Source organism: Dacryopinax primogenitus (assembly GCF_000292625.1).
Source record: "Dacryopinax primogenitus strain DJM-731 SS1 chromosome Unknown DACRYscaffold_17, whole genome shotgun sequence".
In the NCBI taxonomy this organism is placed as follows: Eukaryota; Fungi; Basidiomycota; class Dacrymycetes; order Dacrymycetales; family Dacrymycetaceae; genus Dacryopinax; species Dacryopinax primogenitus.
This window is the reverse complement of record NW_024467214.1, coordinates 657,587-667,378: the sequence shown is the minus strand read 5'-3', so window position 1 is coordinate 667,378 and position 9,792 is coordinate 657,587. Positions and strand designations below refer to the sequence as shown.

The 9,792-nt window shown below is 46.4% G+C and overlaps 2 protein-coding genes across 2 annotated transcripts in view; one reads left to right on the top strand and one right to left on the bottom strand.

Annotated features, from left to right (window-relative positions):
- Positions 1-3,963: 3,963 nt before the first annotated feature.
- Positions 3,964-6,880, bottom strand: DACRYDRAFT_110414 (uncharacterized protein; the record flags this gene model as incomplete). Its single annotated transcript, XM_040769048.1, has 9 exons — positions 3,964-4,310; positions 4,362-4,586; positions 5,527-5,650; positions 5,702-5,878; positions 5,928-6,044; positions 6,093-6,194; positions 6,246-6,299; positions 6,336-6,614; positions 6,701-6,880. The coding sequence occupies 9 exons, from the start codon at positions 6,878-6,880 to the stop codon at positions 3,964-3,966; spliced, it is 1,605 nt and encodes a 534-aa protein (XP_040625994.1).
- Positions 6,881-9,345: 2,465 nt separating this feature from the next.
- The window catches only part of DACRYDRAFT_56486 (uncharacterized protein), a gene marked incomplete at both ends in the record, with an annotated part of 2,434 nt that continues 1,987 nt past the window's right edge, over positions 9,346-9,792 (top strand). Inside the window, 2 exons of the mRNA XM_040775376.1 lie at positions 9,346-9,450; positions 9,500-9,628. Of these exons, the coding sequence (XP_040625993.1) occupies positions 9,346-9,450; positions 9,500-9,628 (234 nt within the window). The remainder of the gene's footprint in view (positions 9,451-9,499; positions 9,629-9,792) is intronic.

Genomic DNA, 9,792 nt, shown 5'->3' with positions numbered 1-9,792 from the left:
TTTTTTAGGTATCATCCACAGGTACCTATACTGTAGATAGGTCTTAGTCATCAGGTCTACTCCACTCCCTTGTTGCCTGCTTAGACTCTTGGCACTCTTAGGTGAGCAGACTTAGTCAGCCTGTGTTGCCTCAACATCTCCTTGCTGCTTCTTGCTTTTATTGGACTCCTGATTTGAGGATACTTTCAATATCTGGCAGTGTGCCCTGACAACAACATGGGACATGGGACACAGGACATGGAACACAGGACATGGGACATGGGAGACAAGATGCCAGACACATGGGAGGCATGAACTATGTAGCAGATGAAAGACCCTTCCACCTGAAATAATGAGTGAAGCAAGACAGGCTCCCCTAGTATGGTTTCAAATTATTGGTGAAAGACAGTGGACTTGCATATGATCATAAGGTCAGAATTTAATAAAGCATACAACAGATAATCCTGTTCAAGGGAATACTGAACACTCATAAGCCACATTAACAAGATTCCATTATAGTACTCCTCCCCACTTGAGGGAGTTGGGTATGGCCTTCAAAATGCCTATAAGAAGCTTTGAAATGGAGGGACCATGCCATTGAACTCAAGCCTGGGTTAGAACCCAAAATCTCACAAGTCTACCCACTATCTCTGGATAAACAGAAGGAGTTGGATGAGTTCCTGAAAGAAAACCTGGCCTCAGGGTGTATTTGATCATCCAAGTCTCCTATGGCAGCACCTGTAGTTTTTGTGAAGAAAAAGGATGGGTGATTGCACCTTGTCCAAGATTACTGGAAGCTGAATGAGATGACTATCAAAAATCAATATATCCTTCCACTCATTTCAGACCTGGAAAATAAGCTTTGCCATGCTCAGTTCTTCACCAAGCTGGATATATGATGGGATTATAACAATATTCATCTTAAAGAAGGTGATGAGTGGAAGGCTGCTTTTTGAACCAATTGGGGACTGTTAGAACCATTGGTCATGTTCTTTGGCCTCACCAACAGTCCAAGCACCTTTCAAATGATGATGAATAAAATCTTCCAAGAGCTCATTGATGAAGGACATGTTGTGGTATACCTAGATGACATCCTCATCTTCTCTGAAGGACTTTCTCAACACCAGCAGACTGTACAACAAGTCTTGGACATCCTACATCAGCACAAGCTCTATCTGCATCCTGCCAAGTGTGAATTCAACAAAACAACCATTGAATACCTTGGTTTGGTTATTGGTCAAGGAACAGTGGCCATGGACCTGGTGAAAGCAGAAGGAGTTGCGCAATGGCCAACACCAACCAATCTCACTGAAGTCCAATCCTTTGTTGGCTTCTGCAACTTCTATCAATGCTTTATCAATGCCTCTCCACTATGGCTAGGCCACTTCATGACCTGACTTGCAAAGAAACCCCCTTTGTTTAGGGTGAAGATCAGCAGAAGTTGTTCAAGGCACTTAAGCAAGCTATCACAACACATCTGATACTTGCCTTTCCAGATGAAGACAAACCCTTCTGCCTAGAGGCTGATAGCTCTGATTATGCAACTGGAGCAGAGCTATCCCAACTGGGTGATGATGACAAGTGGCATGCAATTGCCTTCATGTCCAAGGGCCTCTCTGAAACTGAGTGCAACTATGATCTCCATGACAAGGAGCTGCTTGCAATCATTTGTGCTCTGGAAGAATGACAACACTTCCTGGAGGGTGCCAAATATCCTTTTGACATTTATACTGACCACCAGAACCTCAAGTACTTCCAAACAGCTCAGAAGCTCAAGTACTTGCAACCAAAGCTCAAACTGTATGGTCTCTACCAAGCATTAAAGGTGTTTCAAATCTGGCTCATTGGTGTTCCGAATTTTGATGTTGAGGTCAACACAAAATACATCCAAGGAATGCTGAACCACCCCGACATACAGCCAAGTGTCATCCTGAATCAGTGGATCCACTGGATCCATCTGTTCAATTTCAAACTCCACCATGTCCTGGCAGAACGACATACAGCACCAAATGGCCTTTTGAGACAACCTGTGGCCTGCCAATCCAATATTGATGACCGGTTCCCCAAATTCAAAGATGATGACACCCTCGGCTTGTCTTATATGTTCGTATTGGAACAGTCCCTTTGAAGCCTTGTTCCAATTTTTTTGAACCCCCCAGAAGAGGTGCTACCTAGGCTCAAAAAGATGAAAGAGGTAGACAAAAAGATCCTAGCAATTTGACAATACCTAAGGAACTTTTGAAGACCTCAAAGTCTAACAGATGTGCAATGGAAGTCATTTCTAGAAAAAATGTCACATTACTTCCTCAAAGGCCAGGACAATCTGTACAAACGGGACAAAAATGGAGAACATTGGCTATATATTGAATTTGAGAAGAGTATCAATGTCCTTCAGAACATGCACAATGAGATTGGACACAGGGGCTTTTGAATGGTATAGAACCACATTCGACTTTGTTTCTTCTGGCCAAACTTGATGGATGATACAAAATGGTACCTAAGGACATGTGACAAATGGCAACAACAACAGATGAGACATGTGGTTATTCCACCCACAGTGCAGATGCTGCAACTGCTATTCTTCCAAGCTCACTGTGACACAATGTTCATGCCACCTTCAAAAGGTCAATATCAAGAAATGAGGTACATTCTGCAAGCTCAGTGTTTGCTTATGCACTGGCTGGAGTACATGACCTGCCAGAAAGAAATGGCCAAGGTCATCAAAGACTTCATTCATAAGAATATCCTCTGTTGTTGGGGTGCTATTGGCAAAATTGTCATGGATAACAGTTCTCCTTGGATCAGTGCTATGAATTCCCTCAAGGAAAAGTACAACTTGAACCACATTTGAATTTGGAGCTATAATTTGAGGGCAAATGGAATAGTCAAACAGAGTCATTGCATGGTTCGAGAATCAATTATCCATTTGACATCAGAAGACAAGTCAAAATGGCCTGAAGTGGTTCCAGCTGTATTCTGGGCACAAAGAATATCTATTCACAGTGCTACAGGAATGAGTCCTTTTTATATGGCTCATGGAATCCACCCTCTGCTGCCAATGGATATTATAGAGGCAACTTGGTTAGCTCTGCCCCCAGATCAACTTCTGTCATGTGCAGACTTAGTGGCATTCTGCGCTTGACAACTCCTAAAGAGACCAGAGGACTTAGCAGAAATTGAAAGGAGGATTTCAAAAGCTTGATACATGAATGCAGAAAGGTTTTGAGAATGATTCAAAAACCTGATGTACAATCACAATTTTGAAATGGGTGACTTAGTCCTCATAAGGAACAGCAGACAGGATGGCCCCCTCTGTGATAAGATGCAGAGTTGATATATGGGACCATATATAGTGGTCAAACAGAGATCTGGAGGCGCATACATAGTGGCTGAACTCGACAGTTCAATATTCCAGCATACTATTGCCAAGTTCAGGGTAATTCCCTACCTGGCCCGGAAAGACATGTTGAGTGCAGTTGAGATGGTCCTTTGAAATCTCAAAAACACAGACTTCGAAGTGAACAAACTGGACCATGAAGCAGAATTCAAACATTTGAATGAGGAAGTGGAGAAGAAGAGGAGGAAAGCAAGAACCAGGAGATAGGTGGAGATGTTGTGGAAGACAGAGACAAAGGAGAAGACTTCAAAGTTTGAGAAGAGGATTTGGACTGGCTCGCCCTCCGATTTGATCTTGGAACAAAGATTTGAACAGTACATTAGAAAGGAATGACTTCACTATACCCATACTGAGAAGTGTATCTCTGTTGATACAGAATGCATATGTATAATGCTCATTTTGAACAATCACATGACCATTTTTGACACTATTTCTTTCCACTGCACATTAACTATAGTACATGTCAAAATTGGGATATTTCTATCTACAACCCAATCCCTTGATACCTGCCACAACTCTGTATTGACACTATGAATCAAGACCTTTGAACAATGAAATAAAAGAAAGATTCTGTTCCAAGAGTCAGTTCAAGCAACACTGGACACAAATCTGAGATACTCACATTTGGCCTGCTGCTTGCCCTTGTCTGCCCAGCAGGAGGACTCACCCTTCTCACTTGAGTTGTCATGACAATGGTGGTAGGCCACCTGGGCCTTTTCCAACTCCTTGTTGACCACCGGAATCAGCTTGCCCCTTTGGATATGATAGATGGCATTGGCAGCCCCATGGGCATTCTGAGGTGACACCATAACTGAGAAGTTGTCATCGTCGATCTCACCAGATTTCCTGAGGTCAGAGTGAAGAATGCGAAGGCTCTCGCTGTGCACAAGGTGTAGGCATTCGGAGTCACAGATGAGGTGGTGAAGGCACTGCACTGTTCAAAACATGTTAGAAGAAGTATCAAAAATGATAATGAAAGACTCACGGAATGTGCCGGAATGCTTCAAGAATGTGGGGAAGTCTGCATCCCTCCATGCCATCTCTGTGCTCATGACCACATCCGGGATGGTAAACAAGAGCTTGCCCTCTGTCTTCATGGTACTGGATTTCGCCCTCTTGTTGGGCCTCTTTGAGTTGTCACTGGTTATGTTGACCATTGCCTTGTGTTTTGAACCAGCAGCCTTCAAGCCTTTGCCGGCAGTTTCCTTATCTGTTCAAATCAGTATCAAAATTTGAATGCCAAGAAAAACACTTACCACACATGAGGAAGCTACAACTGTAGCCCTTGCACTGGCACAAGTTGCATGAGTGACCAACCTGCTTCAGCTTGCCCTTCCAGTTGACATCCAAGTGATTCCACCCACCAGTGCACCATTGGCCCTCTCTGTTGGAGCCACACATTTTGCACTACAATGGAGGTTAGACAGGATCTAGGCGGATAAGGGATAGACATACTGGAATGGCATTCTCACAGAGGACTCAGAATGTCTATTTGAAGTTAGAATCAGAACTTGAAAAGACAAGGGAGAAACACTTATGTTCTTGAACCCTTTCACCTTCATAAAGTAAGAGATCAGCCATACTGGTGACAAGCACATGTCCATGATGGACAAACAGTCCCCATGAAGATGGTCCAGATTGAGCTTTGAAAGGATGTCAGCCAAGATACAAACTCTGATTTGAAGACATACCAAAGCATCAAACTTGGCAGCTGTCCTAGCTGCCTTAGTTGTGCCCTCGAGGGCTTCCAGCATGTGGGACCGGAGGACCAGGACCAAGTCAGCAACTTGAAGGCCAGCAACTCAAAATGACTTACACCATTGGGCATGGGCAGCAGATCCGGCTTGGCTTCCACAGCAAGAGCCAAGAGAGCTGCACTGAGCTTGTTCTTTGGCGCCTTAACAACTTTCTTCAAGTCATTGGGAACAGGAGTTGTTTCAACCATGGATGGAGATTTTGAGGGCAAACAAGGTGGAGAAGTGGTGGCAGAGATGGAGACCCTTGACTGGGAGTGCCAAGTAGGGATCTCCACAACAATGGTTGTCTTTGGACAAGCCTGAACGGAAGCTGGCTTCACAGGCGAGTGCACCAGGGTTGCCTTCTTGGGTGAGGAATCAAAGTTGCCACCTTCAGAACTGGAAGCAACAGACTCCCTTCAAGACCGGCTTGGCAATATGTCTGCATGGCAAGTAGGTGCTGCGCCTGCTTGGCTGTGGACAGAGCATTCCACACCTTCTCCTTGGCTTTGATCGCCGCTTTGAGGTTCTCGTCTGGCTGTTCAAACATCAGTCAGCAGGATTGAAATGGGAAAAACGCTCAGCACACCTCCTTGTTGCCAGCCAGAGTAGCCTCATGCTCTGTCTGATGCCTGAGGGCCCAAGTATCAAAGGGAGGTTTATTGTCCCTCCCCATCACAGCCTTCCTGTCCCCCTCTACCCACTCCTCAAAGGGCGAGTACACTGGCCCTCTGCATGCCAGCAACTTCACAGTGAGTTGATTCCCCTGCAAGACAATTAGAAAACCGCAACCAGGAAAGGGATAACCCACAAACCATTTTTGTGTGCCATTGCATCTGGAATGCAGGGCCCATGAATGACGCAGCAGTCGAGGGCATGGCCACCCAGTACTTCTTCCTACTGTGCCTCAAAAGGAACTTGATGAGCTCAATCTGCCAAAGAAGTTACATCTGAAGTTCGAAAATAACAGAAAGGCTTACCCAGAACTCAGACACTCCACCATTCGCTCTCCAGGCATCGAGATCTGCACCAAAGGGTGGGACCATGGCAAGGATCTCAGAGAGGCCCTTCCTGGGCTGTTCCTATTGAAACCACATCAGCAAGGAAGCACATATATGCAGTTGACAACTTACCCCCTCCTCTTCACCCTCCATTGGCTCCACAGTGGTCTCCTTCACATGGCTTTCCTGCGGGAAAGGTCAGTACAGGGCACACAACTAGACAAGGGAGGAACTTGCCCTGGGTGACTTGTCATCAGCCTCACCTCCATCCTCTGTGGCATGCTCCTCAGTGGCTGTCTTGGGCTCCTGCTCCTCCTTGGGCTCCTTGTGTGACTCCAGTTCCTTCTTGATCCATGTGGACGATCTGGTCAAAGAAACCCTTGACTTCGGAGTTGAAGTCTTTGAAGGGGGTGCAGATGCCTTCTTCAAGGGTGTCACCTTCATGGACACTGGCTTTGTGTTCAACACTGGGTGACTGGCCACAGGCTCCAGCTCTGGCATCTACACAACAGTCAACAGAGGGAAGGACACTAAGGAAAAAGGAAGGGACACCTGGCAGGGGGATCCTCCTCCTTGGGCTCAGTCACCTTGTCATGCAAGGACTCTACCAACTCCATTGACTGAGTCTTCTTACCAGCAGTCTTCCAAGCCCTTGAACCTTTTTTCAACTCTGTGGCAGAGGCCTTCTTGCTCAAAGATGCCTTGGGCTTCATCTTGGTGGACGAAGGCTTCTTGCCGGAGGCAACCCCAGTGCTGGAGGGAGCCATGGAAGAGTCAAGTGATAGAAAAAGGAGGCAATAGGATGGTGGTGGAAGAAAAGAGAAAAATTATAAGGCAGTGGTGTACGAAAGGTCCCGCCATGCCTCTCTTTATACGCTGGGTCAAAAAAGGTCCTGTCAAGGAAGTTCAAAGGCCTGAGGTTTAGAGCATGCTTCCTTGACAACTGAATGGCCTTCGCACATAGGCCCTGACTCAAACAAAGCTTGCACCACCATATCGCTGTCTACTGCCACTCGAAAGGCCACCCTGAACCACCGATCCGAACCACCCCCCACCGTGACTCATCAGCCAGTTCCAGAAGATTCCTCAACAAGGTCATGTGACTGAGGACAGTCACTGAATAAGTCCCCTGTGAGATGTGTTGCACATTTGAGTTTTGAGCTTGAATCTGACCTTCAAATGACATCTTGAACTCAGCCAGACCGGACTACTGGAAGCAAGAAGTGGACCCTAGACATAGCATTAGATAATGTAGATTAGACATAGATTAGTAGTAGTCTGAAGGTCCAAACTGCTCTGAATGTATATAGGCAGATTCGGATACTTTGGATAGGGACTCTCAGACTCCTCTCCCACTTACACTCTACTGCACTCATTCAAGACAGGTGATCTGTTACCTTACAACTAATACTACTGCTTTACTTTACAGTCACTCCTTGCCCTAGCTCCCCTTTAGACGGATCCAAGCCTCGATTCAACCACTTGACCTTTGGAAGCCACTTTTGTTCACCTCATATGGCTTGATCCCCTTCCCTTCCTCATTCGGACTCCCTTTGGATTGCTGTGACAGGCCTCAAAACTCACACAAGACTCTTCAGATTGGCATCTGAGCGGCTCTACCTTAGGAGGCCACAAGTCAATTAGGCCAGATTTTGTCTATTACTACCTACTATGATGTATGGGCCACCACTGTTGACTCCCCCTTCAGCAGACCTTCTCCTGACACCTCATAGCGAGGTGTAGAGTACAGTTTCTAAGTCATCTCATCATCTTGAACCCCCCTTCTACACACACCCAAACACCCTGCCCTCATAAACTTGCCTTGACTCCACAACTCTTGCTACACTTTTCAGCTGTCTATAACTGACTCACACCACCCACTGGGACCCCCCCGTAACCCCCTTGGACCCCCCCAATAATCCAGCTGGCCCTGGTGACTTGGATATCAAATAGTACTGCTGGTTAGAGCCACTTCTAACCATGGTAGACCCCCCAGCACTTCATCTATTGTTTGGGATTAGTGTGTGGTGACCTTGCTAGACCTAGTACCCTCACAAGTATTCAAGGCAATCAAAGAACTTAAAGCATCCAATGCCAATCACCTTCACACCTCAGAGTGGACAGAAGAGTCTGGCCTGATCCTGTTTTGGGGAAAAGTCTATATTCCCAAGAATGAGAAACTTCGAACCAAGATTGTGCAACTTCATGATACACCTGTTGCAGGACACCCAGGATGATGGAAGGCACTAGAATTGGTCTCCAGGAACTATGTCTGGCCAAACATAAGCCATTTTGTGGTCCACTATGTTGACACATGCCATGCATGCAATCAAACCAAGGTTTACCCACAAGCACCTACAGGACACCTCATGCCCAATCGAATCCTCACTAAGCAATGGCAATGCATTACTACAGACCTTATCACTTCACTACCATATTCCCAAGGCTATGATGCAATTCTGGTAGTGGTTGATTGCCTCACCAAGCAAGCTCACTTTGCACCAATACAGAATGAGGTGTCATCATTGGGTGTGTCAGGGCACACCATTGAGTGGAGGCTGAACCCAAAGGTTTTGGGCAAGGCTGCAACCTATTGGGGTGATCTGACTGCCAAACAACCACTAAGCATCCAATAGCTGGACATTGCACCTCTTGGGGGTCTTCAAATGTCTGCTTCAGGATCTCTCATGGTATCAGCCATGTCAGCCACATGGAATAGTGAAGGTGATATGGGGAGGGAGTCACTTGTCCTGATAACATCAACAGTTGACCATGCTCAGCATGTCAAAAGAGTCAGTATAAGAGAATTGGGAGGGGTAGCAAGAGGGATGTTGTAGTTGACCAGTATTGAGGTTGAACTACAAGGTATGGGGAAGTGTGGATGACCAATCATGTTGACATTGGACTCAAGCAGCACAAGTCAGTGGAGGTATCACACAGGTATCAGTGGGAGGGGATGGGATCCTACAGAAAGGCATTTGGTATCATGTGGAGTTAAACTGTATTTCATTCATGATTGAGTAAGCTGCTTAAGGCTGCTGGAATAAAATAAGGGTCCCTGGCCAGAATCCCTGAATCCCGGGGACCCTGGGAGTACATTTCCATGTGCGAGTCACAAACCCGGTGCAGCGCAGTACTGCACTAATAACTCTCCAACATGTCAAACACCTGCTTCTTAGCTTTCTTCCCTTCCACCCTCTCCCTCTTTGGCGACTAAACGAATCCTGCAAACATGTCTCATAACATCAACATCGACGCGTCTGAACATCCAGTGACAGCCGTCACAGTGTACCAACAACGGGCAGAGGTCCTTCGCGACTTTAAGGTCGAGCTCGTGGTACGCTTGATCCACTCAAATGAGTCACACGTAGTCATCCCTTTTACAGACAGGACAATCAGAGGTGCAGATCAGCAAGCTTCCGACATGCATGGACGAGTCTTCATTGCGCGTCGATGGCATCGGGAACGCAGTCATCTTCGATGTGATCTACGAGCGTCTTTCGCCAAAGCTCACTGTTCCGAAAGCGTCATCGGAGAAGGTTGCAGCGCTTGAAATCGAAGAAGCGACACTTCGCCGCGAGTTGAAGGTGCTCACTATTCAAACGTCGATTCTTGGCGACTTCTCGAAGAGCCTGACTGCGAAGGATGTGAATCCGTCGCAGCCTGTGGAGTTCATGGG